The sequence below is a fragment of the Notechis scutatus genome, chromosome 3, assembly GCF_049901735.1.
Source record: "Notechis scutatus isolate UNSWTSFEM ecotype Mainland chromosome 3, rNotScu1.2, whole genome shotgun sequence".
In the NCBI taxonomy this organism is placed as follows: domain Eukaryota; kingdom Metazoa; phylum Chordata; class Lepidosauria; order Squamata; family Elapidae; genus Notechis; species Notechis scutatus.
The window spans coordinates 56,899,898-56,918,449 of NC_142011.1; the positions used below are offsets into that span (position 1 = coordinate 56,899,898).

At 42.3% G+C, this 18,552-nt stretch overlaps 1 protein-coding gene across 2 annotated transcripts; it reads left to right on the top strand.

The window, feature by feature from the left end:
- The first annotated feature begins 2,230 nt into the window (after positions 1-2,230).
- B4GALT2 (beta-1,4-galactosyltransferase 2) lies at positions 2,231-18,342 on the top strand. 2 transcript variants are annotated; one of them, XM_026665734.2, is made up of 8 exons: positions 2,239-2,512; positions 9,564-9,940; positions 12,617-12,852; positions 13,765-13,955; positions 14,656-14,778; positions 15,349-15,453; positions 15,842-15,895; positions 16,842-18,342. In XM_026665734.2, the coding sequence occupies exons 2-7, from the start codon at positions 9,631-9,633 to the stop codon at positions 15,861-15,863; spliced, it is 987 nt and encodes a 328-aa protein (XP_026521519.1). In that variant the 5' UTR covers positions 2,239-2,512; positions 9,564-9,630; the 3' UTR covers positions 15,864-15,895; positions 16,842-18,342. The 2 variants fall into 2 exon arrangements, with proteins under 2 accessions (XP_026521518.1, XP_026521519.1); XM_026665733.2 differs by lacking the exon at positions 15,842-15,895 and having other exon boundaries at positions 2,231-2,512.
- The last annotated feature ends 210 nt before the right edge of the window (positions 18,343-18,552 follow it).

The following is an 18,552-nucleotide window of genomic DNA, read 5'->3' on the forward strand; positions in this document are numbered from 1 at the left end:
TTGAGTCCACTGAGTAGACTATAGTTCATTTAATGTGTCACGCATAGGGATTTAGGAACTAGGAAGCAAATATTTCTCAGTGGTGTAGTTATTCTTTAATTTTACTAATTAAGATTTATTGAACCAAAAACCTTGCACACCATTTTCAGATCTGATCTGGGCAGGTGTACCAGATATATTAATATAGCTGTTGCAGTATGTGGTTTCTGTTTGTGTTTTTGTTTTTATATTCAACCAAAATAAGTTCAGAGATTTTTTTTTTCTAATCTAGATTGTAATTTTAATTTTCGTATGATCCTGGAATAAATAGTAGAAACTTCCTTGCATATTCATTTCCTCTGAATACCATATGCATATTAACATGGCACCAGATGTATTGAACTTTTCTCCAATTATCTTACCTAGCAAAGGATATAGGAAGCCCAGGCAAGGTCATGGTTATTTCATTTGTTAGATTTATATCATCCAGGAAGTTAAAATGGCTTATATAGCACTCTCTCCTCTAATGTTTTCCATAGTTTTACGAGATAGGTTGAATTGAAAGAAAACTTCTTGCCCAGTCATCCAGACCCTTTCATATCTACGGTAATCATAGACTTGAATTTGGTCTCTCTGGTCTTATGTCCATCAATTTAGCGCCTACACCAATCTGGTTCTTTAAAAGAATCCAATCTGGAACTTTGCTAGTAGTTATATTAGAACATCTTGGTTCCCCACCCCCCCTTTACTTTCCTATAAGAAGAAACAAGGGCAGAGATAGCTTCTTTTCTCTTCCTTCTAAAATCTTAATTCTTCCCAATTCCAGGTTGGAAGATCCAAAGTCTTCTCTTTACTGTTATTTCACCAAATAGCCCCAAGCTATTGGCTTGTCAGTACCACTTTCAAGCTAAAATATGCTAGCTGGAACAAGTTAGTAGGATGCATTACCAGCATAAAAAGAATAGTGATGAATGCCAATGTAAGTTGTCATGGGCCAAAACACTAGAACTTTTTTGAGCCAGAAAGTAACTATAACAGATGAACCAGGCTACCAAGATTGTACACACTGTAAAAGAAAAAATTAATCACTATTTCAGGTGAAATATTAATTCAGTATGTTTCTACCTATATAATGAAAGATCACTGATTTCAAAATACCAAGCTAAATCTCCTTCTATTTTTAATTTGGCAACATTATTGTAGCTTTAGCTACCTTGTTTCTCGGTCCAGAAATATGGACCCGTGATTTGCCATCACCAACTGAATGCCTAAAGAGTGCTTCAGTAGATTTGTTAAATATACTGTAGTTGTTCAATTTTGGAAGGTTTATGCTGGCATTGTGAAAAAAAAAGAGAATTCTTTCCTTTTAATTACTGGGCTGAGGAGTTGGGGCTATTTTGAAATAAATAAAATATGTTTTTTCCTGAAGCTAAACTCATCCTGGATTGCTTTTTGATATGCTGCGAAGTTCTATAGTATCATGTAGGGTTGTTGAGATGCTAATTGCAAAGAGCAACTAAGATGATTAAAGGCCTGGAGACAAAACACATATGAAGAATGGTTGCAGGAATTGGGTATGGCCAGACTAGAGAAAAGAAGGCTTAGAGATGACATGATAGCAGTATTCCAGTATTTGAGGGGCTGCCACAAAGAAGAGCGGGGGGGGGGTGTCAACTTATTTTCTAAAGCACCAGAAGGCAAACAAGAAACAGTGGATGGAAACTAAAGAAGGAGAGAAGCAACCTGGAATGAAGGAGAAACTTTCTAACAGTGAGGACAATTAATCAGTGGAACAACGTGCCTCTCAAAGTTGTGGGTACTCCAACACTGGAGGTTTTTAAGAAAAGACTGGACAGCCACCTATCTGAATTTGTATAGGGTCTCCTGCTTGAGCAGGGGGCTGGACTAGAAGACCTCCAAGGTCCCTTCAAGCTCTATTCTGGTTGAAAAGGGTTGAATTCTCTTAATACGGAAAAAAAAAAAAAGCTCGCCAGATGTATATGAATACCAGAACGGTAAGAGAAGCAGAAGGTCTCCCACAAATCTTTCCTTGCTCGATGTGACCGGGAATCCCGGTCCTCTCAAAGAGTCCCGGACTCCCGCCAGCCTCGGAGATGCTCCACCATCTTCCATCACGTGACTCCTCGGAGAAGCGCCTCAGCCCCCACCCCCAGTCGGATGAACTAAATGGGGCTGATGAAAAGAGCAGGCTCGCTAGAACGGCTGGCAGGGGCGGTGCTGAGCGGGCAAAGAGGCGGAGCTGCCGGCGCGCCCAAGCAGGCCTGAGTCCCGCAACTCGTCTGGCCATCAGTTGGTCTCCCGCCTTAGCTCCGCTCGTGCTGCCCGCGATGGCGCGCAGGGGTCGCTCTTACTGGTGGCCGAGAAACCGCTCGGCGTGAGGCCGGGCCGGGCTGGGCTGGGGCCGGGGGGGGTGGTGGTGGAATCGCCGCGCCGTCCCCTGAGCCGCCCGGCCCGGGCGCCGAGAGACAGCCGGCATCAAAGAGCTTACAGCACGGCCAGGAACGAGCAAGCGGTGAGCGGGAGCGAACGGCGCCAGGGAAGAACCCGAGTCCCCCGCGCTGTTTGAAGGGGAATAGGGAAAATCCAGGGGAAAACAGGGGGAAACCGCGACGGGAGGAGGAGGAAGAGGAGTGGGGCGGAGACCTTGCCCTTTTCTTTCTGGTCCGGCACCCTTCTTTTGTTGTCGTCGAGCCGGGGGATTGGGTGTGTTCCTTCTATCATGTCTCTCTCTCCCCCCAACAATCCAACGGTTGCATGGATGCCTCTTTGCCATTGGGAAGCGCATCCCAGGCTGGCACATCATCCGTGCCCGGACGGTGTTTTTTTAGTAGGCTCTCTTGTGATTCTCAGTTGAGTGAAGCGGCCGCTGTGTGAGGACTTGGGGTTTTTTCCCCCTATGCGTAGGTATCTTGTAGGGCGTAGGTGGGTGCAAGTTTTTGACTTCGTGAAATGTAGATGAAAGGAACTGGGGTGCCTACCTTTGCCCAGAGGTGTGTTTACGGGCAGATAACGTGCGGGCGGCTTAGTGCAAAAAGGTGTGCTTGCATCTGTAAGTGCGTATCTCTAGGATGCTGAGAGTTGAGCCCCTCCCCCAACCAGCCTCGTTCCCCCCCCCCCAATCCTCCCCCAAGATGGCTTCTGCACAAGCCCCCAAGTTGATTCTTGTAATCAAGGATGGTTGGAGTTGTGTTTGGTCTGTCCCTGGATGGGCTTTGGTACTCAAAAGGCAAGCATTTTTCCTTCCCTCTTCCCTCTCTCTGGCAGGATTCCTTTTATGGTCCTTTTCCTTATGGGTACCTAAGAGTCAGATTTCCCACTGATTTTGCTACTGATTTCCTGGATAAACAAACTAGCCTGGTTGTTTAAAAGAAAAAGAAAAAAGACAAAGATCAGATGCTTTTACTAGTGAAGAACAGTGAAGGGAGGGAGGGAAATCACACAGCATGGCTCTGTTTGCCAGGTTGCCTATTGTATATAGAGTGGCCTTGCTGTTGGAATTTGAATCAATGTACTTGGCTGGTAGCAGTTTATCTTTCTCCATATTGCCACGTGATTCTGGGTTTCTCTGAAGCCAAATTATTTTGCACCCTTCAAGAGCTTACGTGGAAAAAGGGTTACAGGATTGGAGCGCCAAGTCTGAATAGATTTCCTTAAGAGTGCTGTATTCTTCTCCTAGAAAAGTAGACATTTGAAAAATCAGAGAGCTCTGCACTACTTGTGACTTCTTACATCTTCATGTATATAGTGGCTTATTTTCCTACTTTTATTTTCCTACTTTTGCAAGTGTCTGCTTTCAAAAGGTACCATTGGTAACTTGAAGCACATACATCAAGTCAGTTTTCAAGGAACATCATTGCCTCATAACGGGTTTTGCCTTCATAGTTAACCTGCATATTTCTGTCTGTCATCTAGTTATTGGAGCCTTTCTTCTGTTGATCACTGTACAGAAGAGAAAGCTTGAGTTTCCAGCTAAATTATTCAGAACCCAGGAATAGCCAAGTAACAGTACAATTCCATTAGTGGATTGTTAATGATGCAAGGGGAAAAAAATCCCCTTCAAAGTCCTGTGTTTTTCACGGCTTGCCTTTGCTTCATTTTAATATTGGAACATATAATTACATAATTAATTAGGAAAATAAAAGCAGAGGACGAAACATCTTGATGCATTTTTATTTACTATTTCAACTAACTTAAGAGGGTTTCCATCTAATAGTAGAGGTTAAAGTGGCCCTGCTTGTATAAATAGCTTCCTCTAGGTGTTTTGTTTTTTGTTTTTGTAAAATTTGCCTGTCTGGATGTGTCATTTAGTGGCTGAGAAACCAGTGTATTCCTCTAGAAGGGAGAAAGTGCAAAGTGGCAAACTGAAAAGCAACTACTTTTGAGCTTGGAGTTTTCAGTCTGCATTGTGGTTGAGCATTAGTCCAATAGCTTACAGTAGCTGCTTGGTCATGATGCTGATATGATGCTTTCAATGGCCTGCTTCTTAGAGTGCAGCCCTTTGCGCATGTAGTGCAAGAGAGTGGTTGAATTGATGGACATTAAGGCAACAGCTTCTAATATTAAACAGCTGAAAACTTACAGAAGGTTCTTATAGCCACCCCCCTCCCACCATCCTCCATTGCATCAATATCTTGGTTTGTTCTTGAACAGTTCTTAGTTGAGTGGAATATATTGCTAGGTAAGACAGTTGACTGGTTATTGATGCCGGATGCTTTACCACCCCTTAAAGTTCATACTATCGTCTTCTTCCTTGGGTGTGTTTCATTAATTCTGGATCTGAAAGAAATCTGACACTGGAAGTGATGTTAGGAAGGTGCTTGTATACCAAAGGTATAAGATACATTTCTGTCAGTCCTTTTGTTGTAATCATATCCATGTAAATGGCCATTTTCTTAGTCTGAATGTGATCGCTGGAACTTTTTTTAAGGCTCACAGAAATCAGTGCCAAAAACATTTGTAAAAATGCTAAGAATTAATGAGGAATCACTCTTTTTCAGCAGGGAAAACAAATGAAAAACTGTCTAATATTAACCAGGAATATTTTGAAAATACTGCCAAAGGAGAAGTGGAATGGTGGTAATTAAGTATACTGCACAGGAACCTGCTTGATTGATTAACTAAATGCTTTGAAATTAACTAATATTTGCCTAACTAAGGGTTATTTATTTATTCATTCATTCATTCATTCATTCAGTTATAAGCCACTTCAGTAAGGTACTTCATCTGTATATAAAAGCCATAGCCACAGTCAATGCAATAGTAACAAGAAGTTCAATTGCAGAAATACAATATGCAATTATATTAAAACATTTAATATAATATCAGTATTTCTGGCACCAGAAGCTCTACGGGACTCAAATCCCAAAGGCCTGCCAGAACAGTGAGATTTTTATAACCTTCTGGAAAGCCAAGACTGTGAGAGCTACCTTATTCCAGATAAAGAAACCCCTCACAAAGAATCCCTGCCTTCAGTTTCCTCCATTTGCATCCCTTAACACTGAGTTCCTTCGGTAGCCATTCTGTGGCCTCAGATTGGCCAGGCAAAAATCTATACACAATAGTAGTCTTGAAGATACTTAGGCCAAGGGTGAATATGTATAACTGGATATATGATACATACTGATGATACCTTATCCTGAAGTGGAAAGTGACCTTCCCTAGCTGTTTCATGTACATGTTCAACAGGATGAGGAAGAGGACCAAGCCTTGAGTAGCACTCAGGGATCTAATTTCCCCCACTTCTTCCATATTGGTCAATTGGAACCTACTCAGGAAGGATGGAACCCTTTTAGGATAATGCCTCCAATTCCCAATCCCTGTAGATGGTCCAGAAGAATACTTTGATCAAGAGTGTCAGCAGCTAGTGAAACCAAGATAAGGATGCTTGCTTTCTCACCATCCATGCTTCACCAGGGCATAAGTCAAAAACAAAGGAGACTAATGTGATTTGAGTCACATACTATCAGCCCCACTAGATGGATCAGACTAGGAAAGCAACTCAAGAAAGTTAAAACTACTTTTATTGAGATTGGCTTTATAACAGAATCTTGCAGATCTGATAGTCCTCCTCCTCATAGTTCATTTCATTAGTGAGACATTTGCTTGAACATTTTCCAAATGTTATCTAGTTATTTTGGACTTAAATATTATTCAACCCAGTTTTCCTAGGTGATAGAGCTCCTGTATATCCCCATTAAGGTCACATTCCTTACTCTCTACACATGTGTAAGTCAGAAGTCACATGCTCATAACTTCTCAAATAATATTGCAAGGTATTGTCTCTTCCATCTCTTTCAACCAATGTGCAGCAGATATTATATGAATAATTTTATCCATGAAATAATGGCCAAAGGTCACAACTTGCACTGATTTGGGTCTAGACTATTTCTTTCAAGAAAAAAATGGGTCATTTTAAACTGTACAGCTTGGTGATGTTCTTCTACACATGCAGTAAATGTGGAGAAGTAATTCCTTCTTCATCTCATGCCCATGTCCAGTCTTATTTGCTTCTCATCTTCCCCAAATTTTGCTCTAGAACTTTCTTCATCCACCTCCTTTTCTAGAACTCCTGAGCTTCTAGAGGCCCCTGAGGAGCAATACTGTTTAGAGCAATGGCTGTTTCTGGGTTCTAAAGGCCACGTGGGCATTCAGTAGAACAGCCCCTTTCTCAGGTTGCTTGGAAATTGCTCCATTCCATCACAAACTTAAATATTCCACCTTGGGCAACGGAGAGCCTTTCTTCAGTTGCACAGCCTCTTTGATAGCCTGCATGGCTGACCATCCTATCTGGCACAATTCTTCCACCCTCTTGTATTTTCTGAAGATGAATAGATCTGCAAAACTCTAGCATCAATGAAGAGGATTTTTATACTAAACTATTAGACCGATCAATAATAACAATTGCTGTCAATTTAGATTCTGTGTGGTAATAATATATATTATATAATCTGACACCAAACAACCGGATTCATCTCAACTCGGCCATTTCTCTCATCTTCACCTTTGTTTTAAATGCATATTTTAAAAGCCACATTTGGAAAAGCTTTCTGAATGCTAAGAGTGAGGCTGATGTTCTTGTATTTGGTGGGAGGATATTATTATTATCATGAATTAATTATGACATTCCTTCATCGGGGCGAGCTCCACATCACAGCTGCTGCAGTGCTGTCTCTTGGTCCCCTCCTGCTTCTTTCTCAGCCAGCCGTGGCACATTGTTGACAGGGATCCCCAACAGCTGGGCTCTCCTCTCACCTCCACTCATGGTATCCAGAAAAAAAAAATCTTCTGTTCTGAATCCGATCCATTTGTCCACTTCATCTTTCTCTTCTTTGTTTTATCTCTCACTTTTCTCCAGTCAGCCCCATTAACTGCTGTGCGTTGCTTTTAACAATAACATGTTGTTTCTTTGCTTTCTTGTCCTATGGGATTCCAACTTAGCCTTTTAATTGCACTCCTTTATTTTTCTCTACACTTGATTGTCTTTTTCCTGTTAGAAAGTTGGCTTCCAACCACTTTGAGAATCTTATTCTCTTTGAAGGTGAAAATCCTGGTGCTAATAAGACCTCAACCAGATGGTCCTCCTGCTCGGTTGTAGGAGATGTTTTCTGCTCTTATTCTCATGGAATAAACTCAGAAAAAGAGGGGAAAGAGTGTTATAGGGCTTTTAACACTGAAGGCTGAGCATTCGCTTGGCATACAAGGCAGCCATTTGGTTTGACTTAACTGTATGCTTAGCTTGAAATTAGAGGCTGTTTTATTTTGCCTTAAGTGGTTTCAAATCAGTATCAGTGGGGTTATACTTTTTCACTATAATTGTAAATCCAGTGAAACTTCACTAGAATTTTGTTATTGAATGCACTTGACTATTATGGGGACTTCTTTCTTAATCTCAGAATAAGCAGACCTGCTTCATGCCTCCTACTATAATCAGAAGTCAAAGAGGGACAAAGAAGTGCATTATTTAGAGAGGGATACTTGACCCACATTGCAAGTCATAATCCTGAAGCAAACCTCCTACCCATTGTTTACTCATTTTTAAATTAGATAATATTAAAAACTCCGTCAAATAAACTGAATAAGGATTGAAAATTGAGCAACAGTTAACAACCAACACAATATACATAGAAGCATCTGACTTGTCACTGAAAAATGAAGCCTGTATCTCTGCTTTTTTTACTATTATCTTGCAAACTAAATGAAAGAGAAAGGAGAATGTAATAATAAGATAAGAGAGGTAAATTTGTCTAGCGGTTAGAAAGCAGGAGACCGTGAGTTCTAGTCCTGTCTTAGCTATGAAATTCAGCTGGACAACAGAATACAAATATACAGTGTATATATTTTATTCAGGCATGTTCAATTGTGCCTCGGTTTCAGCTTATCCTTTTCTTTTCTCTCTCTCTGACTTTGCAGCTGAGACATTGAAATCTAGGCAATGAGAATGGAACAGCTCAGTGGTGGGATTCAAATATTTTTACTACCGGTTCTGTGGGCGTGGCTTGGTGGGCGTGGCAGGGGAAGGATACTGTAAGATCTCCAGTCAGAGGTGGGATTTGCCGGTTCTCTGAACTACTCAAAATTTCCTCTACTGGTTCTCCAGAACTGGTCAGAACCTGCTGAATACCACCACTGGAACAGCTCATCTTAAATAAACCTCCTGTTGCAAATTGTTTCCTTCCAAATCCAAATGCTATAGATATTTTTTATTGTTGTTGAAGGATATAGATACGGTTGACTGCTCTGGGTTGCCTTCTATGCATTTTTGTGTGATTCAGACCTTTGAAAATGCAAAGGGCTCTTTGATAGACCACAAAAAAGAAAAGGCTTAGGAGGGCTTCTTATGGGAACGATGAAGTGGTAGGAACTGAATGTAACTTACATCAGGGGTCTCCAACCTTGGCCACTTTAAGACTTGTGGACTTCAACTCCCAGAATTCAATCTGGACAATCCCCAGCACTTCTGGCTGAGGAATTCTGGGAGTTGAAGTCCACAAGTCTTAAAGTGGCCAAGGTTGGAGACCCCTGACTTAATCTCAATTGTCACTGTAGAGGCAGGGAAATTTTACTTCCTGAGAAAGAGCCACAATGCCCATATTTCTGTATTTCTTCAGGGGATTCTTAAGCTTGTCCTTTTCAGTGCTCAAAATAGCCCTCTCCTTCTTGCTATTAAGGAGAGAATAATTGAGATACTAATTGTAATAAGTGGGAAAGTTACCACTTATTTTGCTAATGACTCCTTGGCTATGTCTTCTAGCTAAAAGCCAATCTTTCTGCCTTTTATTTTTGCACTGTCAGCTGGGCTTGTTTCTGCCCAACTGCCTATATTGCCTATTGAGGGAGATGTCTAGTAAATTGGAAGAGCTTGTCTGGGTAGGTTAGAACCAAGACGCATAGCATAAGCACGCATAGTCATTTTGCAAGACACGAGTGGGTCTAATAGCTTTAGAGATAAAAATGCATTCATTTTTCGCTGGGCGAGAGGCCGTGTCTGCTTAATTTTATCCAACATTTTTTTAAAAAGGAAGTTTTAGGTATCCTTCCTCACTTCTTCGTCTCTTCCCCAACAGGCTTGGCGTTTGGACCTGAGTTGCCAATGCTGTGCTCTCCTGATGCTGAACAGCCTGTGTCCAGAAGATGAGCAGATTGTTGGTGGGAGTGACCCTCGAGAGGATTTGCAAAGCTGTACTTCTCCTGTGTTTACTGCACTTCCTTATCATCATGATTCTCTATTTTGATGTCTATGCCCAGCGCTTGGACTTTTTCAGCCGCTTTAACATACGCAACTCTTCCCGCTCTCTGCCCTATGCCAACGTCTCTCGGCCTAATGGTACTGCTGGGCCTCTGGGTTCTGAGCTCCTGGCTCCAAGCATCAAGCCTGTTGGGAGCAACTACACCGTCACTGAGAAGCCCTTACCACCCTGCCCAGAGATGCCGCCTGGTCTTGGTGAGATTACAAATGAACCCTGCCTGGGTTGTACCTTGTCTTGAATGAAAGCCTGCAGGGAGGATCCAGCATTATATCGTTGAGCGTATCATTGTTCTGCTCACCCCTGTTGTTCTTGCATTTCAGCATCCCTTTTTGCTGAAAAGTGATATTTGACTTCAGGCGCAGGAAGGGAACTATAAGATAGAAGCTGCCCAGGGTTGCAAATGGCATTGGATAAATAATCCAATCCTGTCATTAGGATGCAATGGAAAATATGTGAGTTAAACCAAGAAGTGGTGACATAATGATTTTATTTTTACCTTGGACACCCATTTGTTCCCCATTTTAGCCTAGCTCTTAAATTCTTGTCGGCCTATATTTCCTGGCTGTCCCCCTTCCATAAAATTGTATTCACTTTAATCTTTGCCAAAGTATATTAAAAATGTACAAGGCAGTGGTAAAACTGAATTCATTGCAGCAGAGTTGTCTTTTAAATGTTTTTTTGCTGTTGAATGTAATCTTTCTCATTGCAGGATTTGCAATATTCTCCCCATCCTTGTAGGAACTCAAAGCAGACAGAAAGTACAGAGTTATCTTAGTCAGTGGATAGGACTCAAAGTCATCCTAATAAGTCAGACTAATAAAATTCAGTAGACCGGTTGTAACTCTGATGATAAAATTGAAGTGTTTTCTAGCGCATGCTATTAGGATCTCTGTGTACGGATTGCAAATAATTAGGGAAATGTTTTAGCATCTGTGCAGATTGCAAAAGTACTGTAATAGTGGCTGCTGATCCTCTGCTTAAAAATAGTCTTTTTAGTTTGGGAGGCCATAGCATTTCACATTTTCAGCTGCAGACAGTAGCCAGTACTTGTGCTTACCACCTTCAGCTGCTAAATGGGTGTGCCTTTATCAAATGGATATTGTTGTTCTAGAACAGGGTTGTCAAGCTCCTAGCCGGTGGGCTGGATGCGACATGCACTGGCCACCCCCACCCCCAGTTTACTGAAGGGGAAAAAGTTACAATATATCATGTGACAATGTATCATTGCAAATTTGACACCCCTGCTCTAAAATGAGATTACTATCCATCTGTAATCTCAAATTAGTTAACTCAACCTTCTCTCAGGGATAACAGAACCATCCAGGGGTTTATTCAGAAAAGATGCTAAACTAGAATTTGTTAGAATTCTAGCATAATGGAGAAGGAACAGTACAGTTTCCACTACTCTGATCACCACAGCTGGATTCTCGTGGGAAAAGATAAGGAAAAAACGTTTTTCTTCACATTATCTAGCTCAGTGGTTGCCAACCAGTGGGCTGGGGACCACTGGTGGTCCACAAGAAAATTTCAGTGGTCCACAGAGAAATGTCACCCCCAAAGCACCCTCCCAAAGCAATTAATCCAGGCTGTGTGGGAACACAAGGCTGCACCACCCACATGGCCCACGGGAACACAAGGCTTGCGTCGCTTGCATTGAGAACAACATGAGGTAGTGAGAAGAGGGGGGAAAGGGCGGAGGGGGGAACTTGCCCCATGCACCCCACGTGCCTTACCTGGCCACCAGGCTGCTTCTTTCCACTTCTTTCTTCTGCTTTTGGTTGCACACAAGGAAAGCAGCAAAAGTCTTTCTTTCTCTCCCCCAAACTCTGCCAGAAATGATCCTTTGGGACCCAGCAAGGCATCCTGCTCCAAGAGGCTGAGCCAGCAAAGACTCATTTCTGGCGGAGTTTTTGAGAGAGAAAGAAAGACTTCTGCTGCTTTCCTTGCATGAAGCCAAAAGTCTCTCTCTCTCTCCCCCTGAGAATGGAGCTGAAGTCTCTCTCTCTCTCTCTCCCCCTGAGAATGGAGCTGGAGACAGTATTCTGTGATCCCCAATAAAGAATGATCGATTGGTAGGAAAATGGGGTGGGTATTTTTGGGTATCCCAGGGTCTCTGGTCCGCGGGATTTAAAATTATGAGTTTGGTGATCCCTGAGGTCCAAAAGGTTGGTGACCCCGATCTAGATGGAAGCGATTGTACTTATTCACGCCTATTGCTGCTTTCAGTAATAATCCTGCCCAATTCGCAGGGCAGCTGTTGAGTCATTGCTTAATGAAACAAGTTATGAAATTTATGTAGTTACTTACCAAGCACATCTAAATTATATTAAATTAACCAAAATATCTTTGCAATCCCCAAGGGCATGTCACAACTTTTGAGCACCCCTAATGTTTGGAAATTGAAAGTTGAAAAATTTGGCACACCCTATTTTGGGCAGCTTGCAGATGGGTCACCTAGATAAAAGTATAGCTACCAAGACATATTTGGGCAAGTGGGTTAATTGTATCTTGACGGTTTGATGCCCCAATTATACCTAAGGGAAATTTGCAGAATGTATATGCGCATCAAGTAGCATTGTATGCATCGTGACATCATCACGCAAATGTACACAATTTGAATTAGACACGACTGATGCAAATTCCGGAATCAGTGTCATTTGTGTGTGATTAAATGATGGTGCATATTATGTCAGTGGCTTGAACTACATGTCTTCATATGTTTGGATTTTACGCTCCTTTGCTGAGCTTTTCAGGACAGTAGTCCCTCCTCTGGATCGATGGCAGGTTCATATTGAGAAGGGTAAGCTCCTGTTCTGGAGTTGGCTAACTGAGGCATTCCTAACAGAATCCTTTTTTCTTCTTCTCTTCAGTGGGCCGACTCCTTATTGAATTTAGCTCTCCCATGAGCATGGAGAGAGTACAGCGGGAGAACCCAGATGTTCAGGAGGGTGGCAAGTATTCACCTCTGGACTGTGTGCCTCGACAGAAAGTGGCCATCCTCATACCTTTCCGCCACCGCGAGCATCACCTCAAATACTGGCTCCACTACCTGCATCCAATCCTACGACGTCAGAAGGTGTCCTATGGAATCTACATTATTAATCAGGTAAATGTAAGGTAAAATATAGCCCTCTTGTAGCAGTCTGAGGGGATAAGTGAGATAGTTAGAATAGAGTGGTGTCATATGAGGAAAAGTTGGCCTTGATGGAAATAGCCTTTCTATCTTAACCAGCAGCAGAGCAGGACTTGCTGGTCTCTGGCTGTTTGCAGCCTTGGAATGGTATGTGAGTCTGACCTTGGGAGGCAGGGCAATGAGATAAAGCCAAGGGAATGGTCAGCTTGCAGCAGGAATAGGGGCAGGGCAAGAGGTTCAAAAGAGACCCTCCTTAATTTTTTTGGGCTGTAAAATGAATGTGCAAGAAAAGTACTTTCAGACTTGAACCATTTTGTTAATGTAACCTTGTGATAAAGTGGAATTAGTTTATCTGACAGTGTTTCCTGTCTTGTAAGGCTAATAGTCTTAACTTAATTTCTCTCTCTCTCTCTCTCTCACACACACACACACACACGTTATTAGACCTCTGGAAAGAGTCATTTACCCTGGCAGTTTCCTCAATTTATGGAGGAGCTGAGAGACAGGGAAAGTCCAAAAATGAATGTCAAAAAGAAGAAGGGCTGGTTGTGATTATTTCTGGCCTTCAGTGATATGTGGCTTCAAGGGAGTGGGGCTAGAAAGGTTTTCCCAGTGATGAAGTAACAGCTTCCAACATACTGAGAAAGCCATAGTATTACACTATGGGTTAGAGACGGTCATGGTGTTTTAGTTATAGTCAAGTATGGAAAGCCAAGTTAAAAGCTATGACGAGTGGTGAGGATTTAGAATCATATACAGAAATGCAATAATTGTCAATTTTTTTACAATGCAGAAAATAATTAAGCTCAGGCCAAAAATATAATGTAACTATCATAGGGATATGTTGCTTGGGGTTACCCTGTCATTCATGATGTTTCCAAACAGTTTGGTGAAGACACGTTTAACCGAGCCAAATTGTTGAATGTGGGCTTCCTGGAAGCCTTAAGAGATAATGAGAGCTATGACTGCTTCATATTCAGTGATGTTGATCTTGTGCCCATGGATGACCGCAATCTTTATCGCTGTTATGACCAGCCTCGGCACTTTGCTGTTGCCATGGATAAGTTTGGTTTCCGGTGAGTAAATGGATTGGGAATTTCCTTGCCAAATGGACTCAAACTTTGATTTGGATTGGAATTTCACTATGCTATTGGCACAGTATAGTATAAGAAACTGATAAGTTCCCATCTGTTTCTTAATACATTTCAAAACCAGCTCTTTGGGATTTCATTCACATGAAATTCTTAACTGGAACTCACAGGTATATGTAGTTTTTTGCACTCAGGTTATTCCTGAGATACCAGAGGCTCTTCGAAATTTTTAGACTCAAGAATAAAGAAGAAGCAGAATCTGGACTTGTTTTTGTTTAATAAATGCACATACCTAAGATGTAACTTACATTCACACTGCACACTTAACCATACCTAAATCTGTCCCTTTATGAAAATTTCTGTTATCCAGCACAAAATCTATATACTAGAGAGGTAAAAACTTAGGCTGGAATGGTTTGTGAATATGTCATGTTGTAAGCCTTGTTATCAGTGTTTCCAGAACACTGAAAATAAGCAAGAAAAAAAGGATATGATCCTGGATTTATCAGATAGAATCTGGGGAGTCCAATTAATGTGATGAGAAATTGGACGATTTACAGAGAACATGCTATTGTGGGAACAATATGTGACATAGATCACGTCACAAATATGGTTTAGAAATCAAGGCTTAATCTACAACAGGCTTTCTAGATTGATCCTCATCTCTCTTGCTTGTCCCCAACAGGTTACCTTACTCTGGCTACTTTGGAGGAGTCTCTGGCCTAAGCAAGACACAGTTTCTGAAGATTAATGGCTTCCCTAATGAGTACTGGGGCTGGGGTGGAGAAGATGACGACATATTTAACAGGTATATGAGATATTTCAGTTGGGCTAAGCCCATCCAGTAAATTATACTTGTTGTCTGTGGGTTGGTGGCATGAACTGTGTAATCCATTTTTCCATATAGTGTCCACAGCAGCTGTCTCCAACCTTTCTGGTGCAGACTGGCAGAGGTGGTGGCAGGATGAGGGGGAAAAGGGGGATGGTTTTCTGCTTTTACCTCATTCGGCTTCATGCATGGATGCACATGCATGTGCACAGTGGTTAGAATGCAGTACTGCAGGTTACTTCTGCTGCCTGCTGGCTGCCTGCAATTTGGCAGTTCGACCCTCATCCTTCCATCCTTCCAAGGTTGGTAAAATGAGGACCCAGATTGTTGGGGGCGACAAGCTGATTCTGTAAACCGCTTAGAGAGGTCTGTAAAGCACCGTGAAGTGGTATATAAGTCTAAGTGCTATTGCTATCCTTGATCAATTCATGAAAGCCAGGAATGTTGGTGGCAAAAGACTAGAGAGGGTTTGGGAGAATTCCATTATTTTAAAGGCTTGTTTGAAACTCACTGTTTTGCTAACCGCTGTCCTATACTGTTCTTTCACAGGATCTCACTTAATGGCATGAAAGTATCACGTCCTGACGCTCGCATTGGGCGCTATCGCATGATCAAGCATGAGCGTGATCGACATAATGAACCAAATCCCCAACGGTAAGAATGTATCTGTGTTAAATTTCTATCTAATCCTCATAACTTTCATCATACTCTCAAACCACAGACTGCAAATCAATTTTCTGTTGCAAAAGCAACCTTTCAGACATCTATTGGAAGGTTGCGAGACTAATCTTTCAATGATCTTCTCTTTATCAAAGGGAGATGAATTATATGCTGTAAACATGTTTATGTTTCTCCTTGTAGCAGAGGAGTACAGACTATTTTGTGAGAAGAGGACAAAGACCATAGCCTTTCAAAAGAAAGTTGAAACCACAATTTAAAAATTAAGGAAACTAAAATAAAGAAGTGGGTGGGAAAAGGGAAAGGAATTTGATTAAATAATTAAATAAATAAAACCAATATTTAATCCTCTTATATTTAATAGTTCCCCCTTCTATCAACATTGAAAAATAGAATTTGCTGAAAACTTTGGAAGGAGGTACGAAGTTATATCCTTGAGTCTTAGATTGTACTTCCCTGCTGTAAAATGTCTCCAAGGGGAATTTTATGCTGTGTAGTCTTCTCTTTCCCATTCTACTCTCATTTGCCTGTCATGCCTATATATGTACATGTATCAATGGTTAGATTAACACTATGGTCTACTGATGCAGGAAAGGGTAGAAATGTTTGAATGGACTGCCCTAGCATTTACTGTATAGAGCAGGGGTCCACAGCCCTGGTCCACAGCCCACTACCAGTGCGTGGCCCGTTGGGAACCAGGCTGTGCAAGTGGTAGGCGAATGCGCGAAGCTTCATTTGTGCATCTGCGAGATTAGGTTGCACGTGTAAAACCATCCCCACCCATCACGCCACCGCTGCCATCGGTCTGTGGAGCCAGAAAGGTTGGGGACCACTGATGCAGAGAATAGACAATGTGGGATAACTAGCATGGTATAAATTTGATATTGATTTTCATAGGTTTCCCTTAGCTTATTTGATAAGTGAGGCAGGATTGAATTCCTGTCAACCTTAATCTTTAAATATAATCTGTTTTCACTGTTCTCTTGCCAACTATTTCACTTTGAATTCCACTCAGGGCATGTAATTTGAGGAAGATTCTTGTATAACCTCTTCCTGAATAAACCTCCATGGAAAGATTTGGGTAGCAACTCTGTCTTCAAATGATGTAATTTAGTTTTGGCAGCCCTGTATAGTACTTGTGGAATAACAAATGCATTATGGTGAAAACTACAGAAACCACTGCATCATTCATTAATTTATCTAATGTTATGTTATGTAATGCACTGATCAGAATCCCACCAAATGATGTCATGTTCTATTTAATCTTTTGTTCCATTCACTTGAGGGATTGTTGTTTTAGCCTATGCCAAAGTAAACTGTAAAATATAGGTGAAATATGAGGTTCTGTTTTGTTCTTGTGGCAGGTTCACCAAAATCCAGAATACCAAGGTGACCATGAAACGTGATGGCATTGGTTCACTGCAGTACCGCCTCGTGGAGACGTTTCGCCGTCCCATGTACACCAATGTGACTGTGGATATTGGGCGACCACCGCCACGCCCTCCTCGGGGTTGACTCTGCTGCTTGGTCCTGCCCATGGTCCCATGCATGAGGAGCAACATGGATCTCAGCCCTGACCGGTTCAGAGGACTGTGTCCTGACTTGGACGACCTGTCTGCCTCCTTTGTGGGAAAAGGGAAAAGGCTCAGGACACCCCTTTGTCTTGTCCTGGCCTTTGGCTGAAGACCAGCTCCTTAACACTAGTCAGTTCTCCGCAGTGCCCTTCAGATTGGAGAATGAATGTGTGTTATATGCTTGGTCCGGTGTTTCAATTTTGGGCAGAGCCAAGCTCCGATTGCTGAGGAAGGCCCCGAGAGCAGAGAAGCCTTGCGTAGGGCTTTGACCTTCCCTTTGTCTCTGGCAGAGTCCATCCTCTCCCTGAACTTTTTGCAAGGCTGTGTCCCTGAAAGATTCCTAAGAGTACAGTAGAGTGCTCTTTGCTTCTTCTCACGGACTGAAGGACTACTGCCTTTTGAGCCTTTACTCCAGGCACTGTCTGGTCTTACAATGGCTGCCAGCTACCAAGGTGTAGAGATGGTTCACAATTGAGGAGAGCTCCAAGGCCTGTAAAAGCTCTAATGGGTTTGGCCCACTGCCCACCTCCATTCCTGGCTTGGTGCTGTCCCCTGCTGGATCCTGGATGCTTTTTTTTCTGACTCCAGTACACAGGGGTGTTTTATACAAATCCTCATTAGAATACTTGAGTGCTTCCTGGGTTAATGTATGTGTAGCCTGTCTGGCATGGTACAACAGGACTTTCTTCTTAGCTGTGATTTCTCTTCTTCCTTTGAATGGAGCAGATTGGATGGGTAGTGAGGTTGTACCTTTTAGTAGATGGATGTATGGTTTGACATACCCTAAAGTGGGCTTGCTCCTCACTTTCATAAGCACGCAGAACCTATAGCCATTGTTATAGAACGGAATAACGTGAAGGTAGATTTCAGCCTGTTTGCCCTTGATCCACTCAACTTCCACTCCTCAAGCAGTTCTAGCAGCCCTCCAGTTTCTACCCGGCATCCTGCCCTTAACCACTCATTCTTTTATTTTATTTTTATCAAACTTCCCTCAGTCACAGCCCGGATGGTATCTTGATGGCAGCCCTACACCCTAGTGCTTGGAGCTAGGAAGCTGCTGGTGTTCCTTCGTTCTGGTTATGGTGCCTGGCAAGTAGAATCACCTGCATCCGTCCACTTTGGGGTGACAACTGGGCCAGGCTGGAAGCCAGGCACCAGCATGTCAAATAGCCCGGGTGTTGGTGACTTTTGTACATTTGAATGTTTTGATCCCTTTTCAAGCCTATGGTGAATGCAACACTGGTCACTACGATCAGACTTTTGTATTCAGTAAAGTTTCAAAACTTGGAAACTCCTTGTGTCTAGAATTCTGTAGGAGCCATTGGGCTGGGACTGCCCATACCATTGCCTTTATTAATCTAGTGCTCTCCAGACATGCTAGAAGTTCAGTACCCAGAATTCTCAGCCTTTGACTATACTGGCTGACAGTGTTGCTTGTTGAAGTTTGTGGAAGAAACCAGATTGGACATTCCTCCTCTAGTAGTTTCCTTTTCTTTATTCT